Source organism: Salmo salar, chromosome ssa01 (genome assembly GCF_905237065.1).
Source record: "Salmo salar chromosome ssa01, Ssal_v3.1, whole genome shotgun sequence".
Classification (NCBI taxonomy): domain Eukaryota; kingdom Metazoa; phylum Chordata; class Actinopteri; order Salmoniformes; family Salmonidae; genus Salmo; species Salmo salar.
The window spans coordinates 23,630,051-23,647,562 of record NC_059442.1 but is presented as its reverse complement, the minus strand read 5'-3'; the positions used below and the strand labels follow the sequence as shown (position 1 = coordinate 23,647,562).

The 17,512-nt window shown below is 41.8% G+C and overlaps 1 protein-coding gene across 3 annotated transcripts in view; it reads right to left on the bottom strand.

Annotated features, from left to right (window-relative positions):
• The window catches only part of LOC106579967 (low density lipoprotein receptor adapter protein 1-B-like), a 75,498-nt gene extending 62,381 nt beyond the window's left edge, over positions 1–13,117 (bottom strand). For all 3 annotated transcript variants that reach the window (XM_014160569.2, XM_014160478.2, XM_014160652.2), the window contains exon 1: positions 12,858–13,117. In XM_014160569.2, the coding sequence (XP_014016044.1) occupies positions 12,858–12,942 (85 nt within the window). In that variant the 5' untranslated portion in view covers positions 12,943–13,117. The remainder of the gene's footprint in view (positions 1–12,857) is intronic.
• Positions 13,118–17,512: the final 4,395 nt, after the last annotated feature.

Here is a 17,512-nt window from a genome sequence, read left to right as displayed (position 1 = left end):
CTCTCGATGGTGCAGCTTTAGAACAATGAGGATCTGGGGACCCATACCAAATCTTTTCAGTCTCCTGAGGGGGAAAAGGTGTTGTCGTGCCCTCTTCACAACGTACTTGGTGTGTTTGGACCATGATAGTTTGTTGGTGATGTGGACATCAAGGAACTTGAAACTCTCGACCCGCTCCACTACAGCCCGTCAATGATAATGGGGGCATGTTCGGACCTCCTTTTCCTTTAGTACACGATCAGCTCCTTTGTCTTGCTCACGTCGAGGGAGAGGTTTTTGTCCTGGCAGTCTGACCACCTCCCTATAGGCCGTCTCATCGTTGTCGGTGGTCAGACCTACCACTGTGGTGTCTGCAGCTAACTAGGTGTTGATGGCGTTGGAGTCGTGCTTGGCCACGCAGTCGTGGGTGAACCGGGAGTACAGGAGGGGACTAAGCATGCACCCGAGGGGCCACATTGTTGAGGATCAGCGTGGCAGATGTGTTGTTGCCTACCCTTACCACCTGGGGGCGGCCTGTCAGGAAGTCCAGGATCCAGTTCCAGATGGAGATGTTTAGTCACAGGGTCCTTCGCTTAGTGATGAGCTTTGAGGGCACTATGGTGTTGAACGCTGGCTGAGCTGTAGTCAATGAATAGCGTTCTCATATAGGTGTTCCTTTTGTACAGATGGAAAAGGGCAGTGTGGAGTGCAAATGAGATTGCGTCATCTGTGGATCTGTTGGGGCGGTATGCAAATTTGAGTGGGTTTAGGGTTTCCGGCATGATGGTGTTGATGCGAGCCATTTCTGTCCATTTCCAAGCCTTGATAACTTGATCCTGGAACATGAGAAGAATACATGAACAAGTTCCACAAGAAAAGCAACATTAAAACTAAAAAGGACCCCAACCTTTCAAAGCATTTCATGGCTACCAACTTGAGTACTACAGGGTGGTAATAATTTATGCAGGTTACCTTCACTTTCTTGGGCACAGGGACTATGGTAGTCTGCTTGAAACAGGTAGGTATTACAGACTCGGTCAGGGAGAGGTGGAAATGTCAGTGAAGACACTTGCCAGTTGGTCTGCGCATGCTTTGAGTACATGCCCTGGTAATCCACTTTGTGAATGTTGACCCGTTTAACCTGTTATGGCTAGGGGGCAGTATTTTCAAAGCTGGATAAAAAAACGTACCCGATTTAATCTGGTTACTACTCCTGACCAGTAACTAGAATATGCATATAATTATTGGCTTTGGATAGAAAACACTCCAAAGTTTCTAAAACTGTTTGAATGGTGTCTGTGAGTATAACAGAACTCAAATGGCAGGTCAAAACCTGAGAGATTCCTTTACAGGAAGTGGCTTGTCTGACCATTTCTTGAACTTCTTTGCCATCTCTATTTTTTACAAAGGATCTCTGCTCTAACGTGACACTTCCTACGTCTTCCATGGGCGCTCAGAGCCCGGGAAAAAAACAGAATGTCGTCATCCCAGCCCCAGGCTGAAACACATTATCGCCTTTCTCAAGTGGCCGATCAAGGGACTGTGGGCTTAGGCGCGTGCCCTGGCCGCCCCAGTCTTTGTGATTTTTCCTCTGTTTGCCGAAAAGGAGATTCCCGGTCGGAATATTATCGCTTTTTTATGACATAAATTGCATAAAAATTTATTTTAAACAGCGGTTGACATGCTTCGAAGTACGGTAATGGAATATTTAGAATTTTTTTGTCACGAATTGCGCCATGCGTACGACCCTGATTTACCATTTCGGATAGTGTCTGGGACGCACGAACAAAACGCCGCTATTCGGATATAACGATGGATTATTTTGGACCAAACCAACATTTGTTATTGAAGTAGCAATCCTGGGAGTGCATTCTGACGAAGACAACAAAAGGTAATCAAACTTTTATAATAGTAAATCTGATATTGGTGAAGGCTAAACTTGCCGGGTGTCTAAATAGCTAGCCCGTGATGGCTGGGCTATGTACTTAGAATATTGCAAAATGTGCTTTCACCAAAAAGCTATTTTAAAATCGGACATATTGAGTGCATAGAGGAGTTCTGTATCTATAATTCTTAAAATAATTGTTATGCTTTTTGTGAACGTTTATCGTGAGTAATTTAGTAAATTGTTAGCAAATTCCCCGGAAGTTTGCGGGGGGGTATGCTAGTTCTGAACGTCACATGCTAATGTAAAAAGCTGTTTTTTGATATAAATATGAACTTGATTGAACAAAACATGCATGTATTGTATAACAATGTCCTAGGTGTGTCATCTGATCATCAAAGGTTAGTGCTGCATTTAGCGGTCTTCTGGGTTTTTGTGACATTATATGCTAGGTTGAAAAATGGGTGTCTGATTATTTCTGGCTTGGTACTCTGCTGACATAATCTAATGTTTTGCTTTCGCTGTAAAGCCTTTTTGAAATCGGACAGTGTGGTTAGATAAAGGAGAGTCTTGTCTTTAAAATGCTGTGAAATAGTCATATGTTTGAAAAATTGAAGTTTTTGTATTTTTGAGGAATTTGTAATTCGCGCCACGCCTATCATTGGATATTGGAGCAGGTGTTCCGCTAGCAGAACGTCTAGATGTAAGAGGTTAAAGGTCTTGCTCAGGTCGGCTACGGAGAGCGTGATCACAGTCGTCTGGAACAGCTGGTGCTCTCATGCAGGCTTCTGTGTTGCTTGCCTAGAAGCATATGGTAGGCTTGCGTCACTGGGCAGCTCACAGATGGGTTTTCCTTTGTAGTGCGTAATATTTTTCAAGCCCTGCCACATCCGACGAACATCATAGCCGGTGTAGTAGAATTCAATCTTAGTCCTGTATTGAGGCTTTGCCTGTTTGATGGTTTGTCTGAGGGCATAGTGGGATTTCTTATAACCTTCCGGATTAGTGTCCCGCTCCTTGAAAGCGGCAGCTCTACCCTTTAGCTCGGTGCGGATGTTGCCTGTAACCCATGGCTTCTGGTTGGGAAAAGTACATTCTGTCACTGTGGGGACGACGTCGTCGATGCACTTATTGATGAAGTTGGTGACTGAGGGGGTATACTCCTCAATGCCAATGGATGAACCCCGGAACATATTATATACTGGTACTTCCTGCTTTAGTTTTTGCTTGCAAGCAGGAATCGGGAGGATAGAATTATGGTCAGATTTGCCAAATGGAGGGCGAGGGAGCTTTGTATGCATCTCTGTGTGTGGAGTAAAGGTGGTCTAGAGTTTTTTTCCCCCCCCCTCTGGTTGCACGTGACATGCTGGTAGAAATGATGTAAAACGGATTTAAGATTGCCTACATTAAAGTCCCTGGCCACTAGAGCGCCGCTTCAAGAGGAGCATTATCTTGTTTGCTTATAGCATTATACAGCTCGTTGAGTGCGGTCTCAGTGCCAGCATTGGTTTGTGGTGGTAAATAGACAGCTACAAATAATATAGATGAGAACTTTTGGTAGATAGTGTGGTCTACAGCTTATGAGGTAGAATACCTCAGGCGTGCATTACCTTGAGACTTCTTTAACATTAGACATCGCGCACCAGCAGTTATTGACAAATTGACACACAACCCCACTCTTCTTACCAGACGTAGCTGCTCTGTCCTGCCGATGCATGGAGAAGCCAGCCAGCTCTATATCATCTGTGTCGTCGTTCAGCCACGTCTTGGTGAAACATAAGATATTACAGTTTTTAATGTCCCTTTGGTAGGAGTCTTAAATCGTAGATCGTCCAGTTTACCTTCACGTGTGCAATTCTTACAAGGCACCCTGTCTTTTCTTCACGCTGAAGACAGATTTGGGCCTTGTCTTGACAAAGCAGTATATCCTTCACGTCGGACTCATTAAAGAAAAAAAAGAATAAAATCTATATCCAGTTCTGATGTCCAGAAGCTCTTTCGGTCATAAGAGACGGTAGCAGCAGTATAATGTACAGAATGAATTACAAACAATGCAAAAAAACTCAACAAAATAGCACAGTTGGTTAGGAGTCTGTAAAACAGCAGCCATCCCTCCGGTGCCATTATATTGGTTGATAAACCAACACATTGAATGGTTAAAGAGTCAAATGGTTTCTGCCCCTCAACATGACCTCAGGTCACATCCACTTGGGGCTTTCCCCAGGGGTCCATCTATGGACGTCCTGGATCAACTGCTCAAGCTTCTAAATCCAGTCTTTCCAGTGTAGAAAGGGCTCCAGGCAGGTAACAGTGACAGTTCCTAGGCCAGCACTAAGGCACTGTGTCTGAAGCGCAGACAGAGGCATACAGACATAAAATGTGGAATTGTAGAGCAAAGGAAGTAGAAAGAAAATAAACCAAATGTTATGCCCTGAGAAGCTTTCAAAGGGTGATGTCAGAGAACATTTTTCAGACAAACTAAAGCGAATCAGACAATAGCTGTGCAAAGTAAGCCTTTATCAGCAGCACTGCCAAAATCACGAGAGCCGTTTGTTGTCAGCAGGAAATGGCACACGGTGTAGGAGTCTCGCTCTATTCTATGCTGAAGTCAGGCAGGGGATGGAAAACAGAGACACAATTGACCCTTCACTAATCTCCACCCCAGAATGTGGGACAACCAATCGCAGCACTCCAATGGATCGCAACCATTGTCGAGTCCGACACCTCGGACAGGCTTACGTTTAAAACGCATGGAAGCCATTGAGGGCATTGCAAAAACAGAGTTTATCCAAAAACAAAATTGTTAAAAAAAAAACAAATTTACTTGGCTAAAATGTCATACCATGTCATTTCAGCAAGCCACGACACTCACCATCTCAGATTGTTCTGAACATTTTTCTATAGTTGGAAACAGATAAAATAAGCATTCATTTGATCTCTGACAAACTACGCTAATTGATTGCACCCAAATTGTCAATTTTAGTTCACCCATATTACACAATTACATATTGGTTTTCTTACCCTGTAAGGAGTCTGTGGACCAGGTATGACAGCAACCCATGCTTTGGTTTTGTTTACATGGCCACTGTTTCAAATGCTAACTTTTTAGCATTTGTGGCACACATTTTTAGATACTTTAGGATGATTTGTACAAGAAGCGTGAAAATTGTCATTTGTTCAGATTCTCCCCCCCACTTATCGCAATACAATTATTTTGTGTTACTATGCGTGAAGTTTAAAATGCATTCCATCATTACTAAATGTGTAATGTGATATATTTTAACATTACCATACTGAAAAAATATATATAAAACGCAACATGTAACGTGTTGGTCCCATGTTTCATGAGCTTTTGACCATTTCTTTGAAATACTAATGACTAACTCATTGGTAGAAAAAAATGTTTGGTCTAAATCGGATGTTAGGCACCATCTTTCCGATTTGGTCCTGCCGTACATACCTACACGTACAATATGGTCAATTTCGGCAGTGGTTCGTATGGGGAAATGGAAAATGTTGTCCAAGGTCAACAAGAATAACCAAGGGGGGGGCTTAGCGGAGGGTCAATTGACTTGTGGTTGTAGAGGATGCTAGCTTGACTGTGCCATCTTCTATGGTATATTGGCGATCACACAATTTAATATGCATCCCGCCACCTACTGTGCGGGATGGAATTAAGATTCCCAAAATCAGAACAAACTACCAACAAAAAAAAACATTTTTAAATAAACTAAATCAAAACAACTTTTCTGTTAAAAAATAAAAACAGATCTGCTCCCTACACAGGCTCAAGGGGAACGTTGGAGGGCGGGTCTTCCGGCACCAGAAAGCCCTTGTAAGTCTTCAGTTGTAAAATCCTTAAGTCCCAAAAACATTTCTGCCGCAGCCACAATAAATGTCCAGTTTCTTAGACTTCTTTGAGACTAGTGCAGTACAGTGTATAACTGTGGCAATGAACGCGACAAAATCCAACTTGTTAACACACAGGGTATCTTTTGACTAGCAGCACACATTAACTACAGGCTGTAGTCCGTCCCGTACCACCACTAGCATCACTTGTTTTCTCAATTATTTTAATAGCATTCACATAGGCGATTCGATTGACCACTAACATTTGCCACCTCAATTTCTGTCACTCTTAATAACTTGTTATGGATAGGGGGCAGTATTTTCACAGCCGGATAAAAAAACGTACCCGATTTAATCTGGTTATTACTCCTGCCCAGAATCTAGAATATGCATATAATTATTAGCTTTGGATAGAAAACACTCCAAAGTTTCTAAAACTGTTTGAATGGTGTCTGCGAGTATAACAGAACTCAAATGGCAGGCAAAAACCTGAGAAGATTCTGTGGAGGAAGTACCCTGTCTGACCATTTCTTGGCCTTCTTTGCCATCTATCCAAAACAAAGGATCTCTGCTGTAACGTGACACTTTCTACTGCTCCCATAGGCTCCCAGAAGGCACCAGAACGTTGAATGATGACTTTGCTGTCTCTGGCTGAAAAACAGTAGCGCATTTGGTCGAGAGTGGTCGATCTGAGAACAATGAGACGGGGGTGCGCGTGCACGAGACGACTCCATGTTTTCATTTTCAGTCTTTGAACGAAAACAACGACTCCCGGTCGGAATATGATCGCTTTTTTTACGAGAAAAAATAAAATAAAAATAGCATAAAAATTGATTTTAAACAGCGTTTGACATGCTTTGAAGTACGGTAATGGAATATTTCGCTAGCGGAACACCTGCTCCAATATCCAATGATAGGCGTGGCGCGAAATACAAATTCCTCGAAAATCCAAAAACTTCCATTTTTCAAACATGACTATTTTACACCATTTTAAAGATAAGACTCTCCTTTATCTAACCACACTGTCCGATTTCAAAAAGGCTTTACAGCGAAAGCAAAACATTAGATTATGTCAGCAGAGTACCCAGCCAGAAATAATCAGACACCCATTTTTCAAGCTAGCATATAATGTCACAAAAAAACTAAACCACAGCTAAATGCAGCACTAACCTTTGATGATCTTCATCAGATGACACTCCTAGGACATTATGTTATACAATACATGCATGTTTTGTTCAATCAAGTTCATATTTATATCAAAAACCAGCTTTTTACATTAGCATGTGACTTTCAGAACTAGCATTCCCACCGAACACTTCCGGTGAATTTACTAAATTACTCACGATAAACGTTCACAAAAAACATAATTATTTTAAGAATTATAGATACAGAACTCCTTTATGCAATCGCGGTGTCCGATTTTAAAATAGCTTTTCGGTGAAAGCACATTTTGCAATATTCTGAGTAGATAGCTCGCCATCACGGGCTAGCTATTTTGACACCCACCAAGTTTGGTACTCACCAAACTCAGATTTACTATAAGAAAAATTGGATTACCTTTGCTGTTCTTCGTCAGAATGCACTCCCAGGACTTCTACTTCGATAACAAATGTTGGTTTGGTTCCAAATAATCCATAGTTATATCCAAATAGCGGCGTTTTGTTGTGCGTTCAAGACACTATCCGAAGGGTAACGAAGGGTGACGCGCCCGGCGCGTTTCGTGACCAAAAAATTCAAAATATTCCATTACCGTACTTCGAAGCATGTCAAACGCTGTTTAAAAAATCAGCCATGGCCTGCAAAGTCATCATTCAACGTTCTGGCGCCTTCTGAGAGCCTATGGGAGCGTTAGAAAATGTCACGTTACAGCAGAGATCCCCTGTTTTGGATAGAGATGATCAAGAAGGCCAAGAAATGGTCAGAGAGGGCGCTTCCTGTTTGGAATCTTCTCAGGTTTTGGCCTGCCAAATGAGTTCTGTTATACTCACAGACACCATTCAAACAGTTTTAGAAACTTTGGAGTGTTTTCTATCCAAAGCTAATAATTATATGCATATTCTAGTTTCTGGGCAGGAGTAATAATCAGATTAAATCGGGTACGTTTTTTATCCGGATGTGAAAATACTGCCCCCTATCCATAACAAGTTAAATACACTTAGGTTGGAGTCATTAAAACTTGTTTTTCAACCGCTCCACAAATTTCTTGTTAACAAACTATAGTTTTGGCAAGTCAGTTATGACATCAACTAGTAATTTTTCCAACAATTGTTTACAGACAGATTATTTCACGGTATCACAATTCCAGTGGGTCAGAAGTTTACATACACTAAATGAACTGTGCCTTTAAACAGCTTGGAAAATTACAGAAAATGTCATTTCTTTAGAAGCTTTTGATAGGTTAATTGACATCATTTGAGTCAATTGGAGGTGTACCTGTGGATGTATTTCAAGGACGACCTTCAAACTCAGTGCCTCTTTGCGTAACATCATGGGGAAATCAACAGCAGAAAAAAAATAAAAAAATCTGCCAAGACCTCAGAAAAAAATACATTGTAGACCTCCACAAGTCTGGTTCATCCTTCGGAGCAATTTCCAAACGCCTGAAGGTACCACGTTCATCTGTACAAACAATAGTAAGCAAGTATAAACACCATGGGACCACGCAGCTGTCATACCGCTCAGGAAGGAGATGCGTTGTCTCCTAGAGATTAACGTACTTTTGTGTGAAAAGTGCAAATCAATCCCAGAACAACAGCAAAGGACCTTGTGAAGATGCTGGAGGAAACAGGTACAAAAGTATCTATATCCACAGTAAAACGAGTCCTATATCGACACAACTTAAAAGGCCGCTCAGCAAGGAAGAAGCCACTGCTCCAAAACCACCATTAAAAAGCCAGACTATGGTTTGCAACTGCACATGGGGACAAAGATTGTACTTTTTGGGGAAATGTCCTCTGGTCTAATGAAACAAAAATAGAACTGTTTGACCGTAATGACCATCGTTATGTTTGGAGGTAAAAGGGGGATGCTTGCAACCCGAAGAACACCATCCCAAATGTGAAGCATGGGGGTGGCAGCATCACGTTGTGGGGGTGCTTTGCTGCAGGAGGGACTGGTGCACTTCACAAAATAGATGGCATCATGAGGAGGAAATGATGTGGATATATGGAAGCAACATCAAGACATCAGTCAGGAAGTTAAAGCTTGGTCGCAAATGGGTCTTCCAAATGGACATTGACCCCAAGCATACCTACAAAGTTATGGCAAAATGGCTTAAGGATAACAAAGTCAAGGTATTGGAGTGGCCATGACAAAGCCCTGACCTCAATCATATAGTAAATTTGTGGGCAGAACTGAAAAAGTGCGTGCCAGCAAGGAGGCCTACAAACCTGACTCAGTTACACCAGCTCTGTCAGGAGGAATGGGTCAAAATTCACCCAACTTATTGTGGGAAGCTTGTGGAAGGCTACCTGAAAAGTTTGACCCAAGTTGAACAATTTAAAGGCAATGCTACCAAATACTAATTGAGTGTATGTAAGCTTCTGACCCACTAGGAATGTGATGAAAGAAATAAAAGCTGAAATAAATCACTCTACTATTATTTTGACATTTCATTCTTAAAATAAAGTGGTAATCCTAACTGACCTAAAACAGGGAATTTTTACTTGGATTAAATGTCAGGAATTGTGAAAAACTGCGTTTAAATGTATTTTGTTAAGGTGTATGTAAACTTCCGACTTTAACTGTATATTACTTTTAAAAAATGAAAACATTTGTTTTTATTAAACTCAATGATCATGCTGGTGATGGCCATTCCACCCCACCCCTCAGTCTTTACTCTCCCTCCACCCCAATTAACATTTATTTATTCATCAATGCCACTGTTATTATGTATATAGTGCTATTTGCATACTGTTTATTATTACCATTTTCATAATTTGAATGTTGAAGCTTAAAGCCTAAGATGTTCACTGTACACTGCAATCATACCTGCAACCTTGTACATGTGACTTAAAACACTGATTTGGAATACATGGAAAGTGACAATACACAGCTAGGGATTATGTTCACAAATCTGACTGTCCTTTAGCCATGTCTTTGCTTTTTGTGAAGTTGCAATAGTTGTGTGTCTGACGGCAGTGTGTTCCAGACATGGGAAGCTCTAACAGAGAAAGCAGTTTGACAAAAGGTGCTTTTCCTTAAGGGAACTATACAGTCCCCTCTCATGGCAGACTTTGTGAATCTGCTGCCATGGGTTTGGGTTTCTGTTTGACAAAAGCACTAAGTGGAGGGGGAGTCAGGCCATTTAGGATCTTGAATACAAGACATTGCACAAGATTATCCCAACTCAGGAGCTTATGCATTCTGAGGATGTAACAGTGGTGATGGCTATCAGGCTTTCTATCAAGAACATTGAGAGCCTGATTGTAGACAGACCGAATGGGTTTTAATGTTGTATAGCAAGCATGCGCCCAACTAGTCAAGCTGTATGTTAAGTGGGGGAGAATCACAGCTGTGAATGCCTTGAATTATGCTCTGCAGACTTGAGTGGTCTCTCTTGAAAACAACACTTCAAATCTCAATGGGATAAATACATTAGGAACAAATAAAGGCAGGGTTAAAAAGAGACTGGGGGGGATCTGTGCATAGATGCCAAAACAAAATAGGCATGCATGTACAAGGCCAAGCCCAAAGCATGAGTGCCCAAAGTTACTTTATTTGGGACTCAAACATTCTATCATGTAGGGGTGGAGGACACCAACATTGAATCCAGGTGTGTTTGGACTTGGTGGTGCCTTGCATGGACTCCAGACATCTCAATAACAAGACCCTGAATACTTCTGTTTTTTTGGTCTCAGCATTGAAAGCAGCATGCATCACTTTCCCACAACAAAACACAGACTATCTTGCAGCAGTGGTATGCTTCCAGTTATGACAAGTTGAAACAAGTTAACAGCAGCTAGCAGTACACTCTACATTAGCCATGCTGTATTGAAATAACCACATAGAAACAAGAGGCAGTTAAATCAGTGTTTTGGCCATAAACACTACCTGACCTTGCTAGGAATAGGCAGCGTGTGGGTGAGAGGAAATGCAGGTCTAGACCTGAGGCTATCACAGGCCAGGGCCCACATGACCTGCATATAGAGGTAAACAACATAAAAGATGAAGATGCAATGCTGCCCTGATAAATCTGTAACCATGATTATATATGGCCATTATCAGCTTCCACCAACCCTGGCTGTTGGCCATGCATCATCCCTGCAGGGAGAGACTGGGGACAGGAAGTAGGCCTTTAGAAAGCCTCATTATTCACCCAGAGAAAGTGGACCAAAACAAAGCATTGATTGCACAGCATGGCACGTGTGGCATCATGCTACCAAGTCTGCCAACGACCGCACTGAGGAGCATTTCTGTCTGTAATAATGCACTTTTCTGGGGAAATTCGTATTCTGATTGGCTGGCTGGGCCTGGCCTATTCCCTCCCTGGCATGTGAAATCCATAGATTAGGGCCTAATGATTTTATTTAGATTAACTGATTTCCTTATATGAACTTTAACTCAGTAAAAATCTAGGAAATTGTTGCATTTCTATTTTTGTTCAGTGTAATAAAATAAGTAAAGAAGTCTGTTTTTAAGCCAATTTCCCAAGTGTGGAGCATACAGTATGTGTTTGAAAGGTGGTATGTGTTTGAAAGGTGTTACAGCTTGTTGGTTTTTAGGCTACATGTTAACCAAAAACAAACTAAATCGAGCCCCCTCTAAGACCTCCCTGCTACCACTCCTTTACACATTCTGTTTCACAAAAACATGTAGAAGATTTGTTTTTTGAGCCATATCTCGTGCCGGCTCCACAGTGTCTTAATCTAAACAGGAAGCCTGTCCGACCCTAGCCCTTGACCATGACTCAGTTCCATTACAATACACATAAGAGTCATTGGATCAAGGCGTTTTCTGTAGCATGGAATATTGTTAATAGCTGCGACGCTTCGTCTGAACATTAACAGGCATCGCTTGCGGTACGGTTTTGGAAGCATAAGGACCTTATCTTTCATATCGGTGAGAAAGTATTTCCAAAAACAAATGGTTAAATTGATACACCTTTATAGGGTAAGTGTTCCCACACGGCCATATTTCCATGTTACAGCATTTGTTTATGGAAAACAGTGGATTACCTGTGCTAATTAGCCATCTGTGTTTCTGAACACAGACGCCAAAAACGTGTTGTCACCTGCAACGGTGTTGAAACAGTGTACAGTAAGTGTGTATTTGTCATTTGTGAAAAAAATGTTGTGATTTTTAAATTGAGGGATTTATGTTTCTAGAACTATACCGGAATTGAGAATCGATTCACGTTTAGATTGAGTAGGCTATTTGGCCGTTTTGGCTTCCAGTGCCAATTCTCTTTAAACTTAACATGCAAGTTCCTTGGACTAAGGAGTAACTTTAGGGTCCTTTAGTCCAATATTGGGCTAGTCCGACCCCAGTACAGCTGTAAGCAAGAGTATGGTCAGAATCTATTCTGGCTAGACGCTTCCTGGGGAAAACCTGGTATGATAGCCAAACAATCTTCCTAGCACGTTTTAGCTTTAATGATCTATCAGCAATCACATGAAAAAAGTAAAATGTACAAGTATTTGTCACATGCGCCGAATATAACGGGTGTGTAGACTTGATCATGAAATGCTTGCTTACATCCCTTCAACGATAGTTACAAAATAATTACAAAAAAGTAACAATAGGAATAAAATACAAGAATGTAGGAATATACAGGGAGTACTAGTACCAGATAAATGTGCAGGGGTATGATAGTTATGTACATAAAAGCAAGATAAAGTGCCTAGGCATCAGGATAGATAATATGCGTAAGAACGGAGTAGCAGCTGCATATGAGTGTGAATGTGTGTCGGTATGCGTGTGTTAGTGAGCATAAGTACTTTCAGACTAGGTATGATCTTCACTTTAAGTACTGAACTTTACTCTAGCTACAGAGGAACAAATCGGGGAATACAGCAGGAAGCTACATTCGGTACCCAGCGTTGAAATAGTTACATAGGAAAGACGACTAGATAGCAAACATGTTCGTTTACCTTTCACTAGTATCCACATGCTAGCTTGTCAGCTTGCTACCAATACTACTTACTTTTATGTCTGCCCACACCCCATGACTGTTTAGCGAGACTGGGGCTCCGAATTATTGCCCTTCCAGCCGACTTCAAAGCGTCCATATCGTAATCCAAAATTGGGGCAAAGAGCCCAACGAGCTTCGATTCTTGTCTCTCGAAGCGCTTGGTTTGTCACACTCTCCCAAACTTTTCCAGCGGTTTTTTCCACCCACTACTGTTTCAAAGGCAGCCCAGAATAGAAACATTATCATATTCGTCCTACTGGGCGGTGTTATGTGGCTAGCTATGTAAATTAACTGCATAATGTACGTGACGTATATTTGTGGAATATATAAGAGATTTGGATATAATGACGCGATCTGTGGGTGGAGACATAAGCAATGCGATTCGTTGTCCACAGAGGGGAATGGCGGGCTGTCAAGCTCCAGCCTATTCCTCTCTTTGGATTGGTGGAAACATTTCCTTATTTAAATATAGTTTTTAATATTCGATGAGGGGGGGGTTGACGTTAACCGACTGTATTCAATGGAGAGACGCTTGCTAGCCTCATGAATATGCATAAACAGTCTCGAACGCCTACAGGAGACAACTCCGATAAAAAGTTTTTTTTTTCTCAGTTGCCCGGATGTCACGTGCATTACACTTATATCAGTACACTTATAACAACCTAAGCATTAAGAATCTTATAATATAGCAATTTATGTTTATCTTGACTAAATCCGACACTCATTGCCCCCCCATGCAAAAACTACTCACCTGCTTAATAATTAAGGATCTATTCAATGTGGACAGATTTGGGCTCTCTTTGTCCTTAATCGCACGAGCAAGCTCGCTACGCAGCTCTTTCCGGGCCCTTGTTGCTCGCGCAGGTGGTGCCTTCACTGTGACTGATTTTCCTATTCTTTTGAATAGCGTAGTTTATCAGAATCTCAACAAAATAGACATAAATTACTAATTGATGTGTTCATGTGTTAATAAAATGTTCATAAACTAATGTGGCTAAATAATTAATTATTATGGACATGGTGAATATCTAGACTAGATAAATTAATTCAGAGTTGCCATATATCATGTAGATATCTGACAGGACTCCTGGGCTAGAATATTTCTCATCATGATGATGTGCACTGCACAGATGTTGGATTTCCTCTCAAGTTACACATTGATTTGATAAATATTTCAACATTTTAGATTTTCTCTCAAGTTACACATTTCATATACATTTAAACCCGAGTACCCCCCTCCCCTCCCCCTGTGTAACCCAAGCCCCAATCTCCCTTGGTGCCATGACAGCCAGGCCATCATATAAATGGACAGACAGCTGCTGGTGAAAAAACGAAGCCAAGCCAGTTCCAGTGCCAGTGAGCCTTTGCTCCATCACCATAGACCCCAGCTCTCAGCAAGTCCCTCCAGACTACCCTGTTCCTGGCAGACTCTGTGTGACATGATCACCTGTCTGGAGACAGAGCTGTGTTGAAAGGACTCCCTAAGGGACTCTTGGGTGTCATACACCCTCCCAGGCCATAAGAAAGGCTCTTCTCCCCTAGATTCATGAAGGAATGGTGGTTGTTTTTTGTCAGTATAAATATTTTGAGTTGGCTCTGATTGAATCTGAATAATGAAACTGTGTTCCACACATGAGTTCTGACTGTCTCCACTTTGCATTTTTCAAATATCTTTCATGAACCAACATCCATAATACACCGAACAAATAAACGCAACATGTAAAGTTTTGGTCCCATGTTTCATGAGCTGAAATAAAATATCTCAGAAATGTTCCATATGCACAAATATCTTATTTCTCTCCAATTTTGTTCACAAATGTCTTTAAATCCTGGTTAGTAACCATTTCTCCTTTGCCAAGATAATCGGTCTACCTGACAGGTGTGGCATATCAAGAAGCTGATTAAACAGCATGATCATTACACAGGTGCACCTTGTGCTGGGGACAATAAAAGTCCATTGTAAAATCTGCAGTTTTGTCACACGTCACAGATGTCTCAGGTTTTGAGGGAGCATGCTGACTGCAGGAATGTCCGTCCACCAGAGCTGTTGCCAGATAGAGAAATGAACATTCAATTACCTTAAGCCGCCTCCATCGTTTTAGAGAATTTGTCAGTATGTTCAACTGGCCTCACAACCACAGATCATGTGTATGGCATCATGTGCGAGAGCGGTTTTGATCTAAACGTTGTGAACAGAGTTCCCTATGGTAGGGTTATGGTATGGGCAGGCACAATATATGCATATCTGTATTCCCAGTCATGTGAAATCCATAGATCATTTATTTTAATTGACTGATCCTCATAACCTCATATCAAATCAAACTTTATTTGCCACATGCTCCGAAAACAACAAGTGTAGACTTTACCGTGAAATGCTTACTTTACAAGCCATTAACCAACAGTGCAGTTCAAGAAGAAGAAAATATTTACCAAGTAGGCTAAAATAAGAAGTAATAATAGAAAGTAACACCAGTGAGAATAACAATAACGAGGCTATATACAGGTGGCACCGATACCGAGTCGGTGTGCAGGGGTACATGTAGGTGGGGGCGAAGTGACTATGCATAGGTAACAAACAAACAGCGAGTAGCAGCAGTGTACAAGAAGGGAGGTGTCAATGTAAATAGTCTGGTGGCGATTGAATTGTGAATTGTTCAGCAGTCTAATGGCTTGGGAGTAGAAGCTGTTGAGGAGCCTTTTGGTCCTAGACTTGGCGCTCCGGAACCGCTTGCCATGCAGTAGCAGAGAACAGTCTATAACTTTGGTGACTGGAGTCTCTGACAATTTTATGGGCTTTCCTCTGACTCCACCTATTATATAGGTCCTGAATGGCAGGAAGCTTGGCCCCAGTAATGTACTGGGCCATTCGCACTACCCTCTGTAGCGCCTTACCGAGCAAATGCCGAGCAGTTGCCATACCAGGCGGTGACGCAACCGGTCAGGATGCTCTCGATGGTGCAGCTGTAGAACCTTTTGAGGATCTAGGTGCCCATACCAAATCTTTTCAGTCTCCTGAGGGGAAAAAGGTTTTGTCGTGCCCTCTTCACGACTGTCTTGGTATGTTTGGACCATGATAGTTTGTTGGTGATATGGACACCAAGGAACTTGAAACTCTCGACCCGCTCCACTACAGCCCCGTCGATGTCAATGGGGGCCTTTTCGGCCCACCTTTTCCTGTAGTCCACGATCAGCTCTTTTGTCTTGCTCACATTGAGGGAGAGGTTTTTGTCCTGGCACCACACTGCCAGTTCTCTGACCTCCTCCCTATAGGCCGTCTCATCCTTGTCGGTGATCAGGCCTACCACTGTTGTGTCGTCAGCAAACTTAATGATGATGGTGTTGGAGTCGTGTTTGGCCACGCAGTCGTGGGAATACAGAAGGGGACTAAGTTCACACCCCTGAGGGGACCCAGTGTTAAGGATCAGCGTGGCAGACGTGTTGTTGTCTACTCTTACCACCTGGGGGAGGCCCGTCAGGAAGTCCAGGATCCAGGTGCAGAGAGAGGTGTTTAGTTCCAAAGTCCTTAGCTTAGTGATGAGATTGTGGAGTGCGATTGCGTCATCTGTGGATCTGTTGGGGCGGTATGCGAATTGGAGTGGGTCTAGGGTGTCCGGGAGGATGCTGTTGATGTGGGCTGTATGAACTGTAACTCAGTAAAATATTTGACATTGTTGCATGTTGCGTTTTTATATTTTTGTTCAGTATAGATAAGATCCTTATGTTGTACCCCAGCAAAAGGTGCACTTTCCACATTTCATTTCCTTGAGTTTACATCAGTCATCACCTACTCACATTGTGCACTCAGGGGTTTGGAATTCAAAATATCCAGCACTTCCAGATTTCAAAGGAGATGACATGCCACAGATAAAGAAATAGTTCTACAATGTAGTGTTCCCAGGTGCATTAGCATAGCTTGGTTTCAAATAGTACAAATGACAGTATCCTAGACTTTAAAGCAAAAAGATGAATGGAATTTATATTTTTCAGAATCAATTAATTCAGAATTGGAGGAAAGAAAGTGATCCAAGACAGGTTCAGGTGAGTAGGTCAATTTTAGATCTGTGCATTGTTAGATATTACTGCACTGTTGGAGCTAGGAACACAAGCATGTCTCTACAGCGGCAATAACATCTGCTAAATATGTGTATGCGACCAATAACATTTGATTTGACGTAGGCAGTCGCTGAAGGCACATATTTGATATATGATGAAAATGTAGCCAACTCTTGCTCTGCTGGCAGGGGAACATGTGTGAAATAATTATTCATGTATAATGGCATTCATGTATAATGAATGTACTACCTAACTATAATTTATGCACATCATGTTTGTTTGACAGTCTGATAATATCAATCTTGGCTATAGTCTTAATCAGTTGTGGTGAGCGAGTGTCTATCCACAGGAGTACTGATTGTCCCCCACGTAATTCACACCAATGGCCTCTTATATTACATCCTCATTGCCAGCACAGTAGATATCTATTTAATAGCAGACAATCGAAACAAATCAAAATGCTGAGCTGTATTTGCATTGCATAATGGCTTCATGATTTGTTTACTGTATACTTTGCCAGATTCCAATTGCTTGAAAAGACTCATTTTAATCTGTCAAATATGAATGGTCGATGTGCCAAATTGAGACGTTAACTTGGAACAAAGCACTCAGGA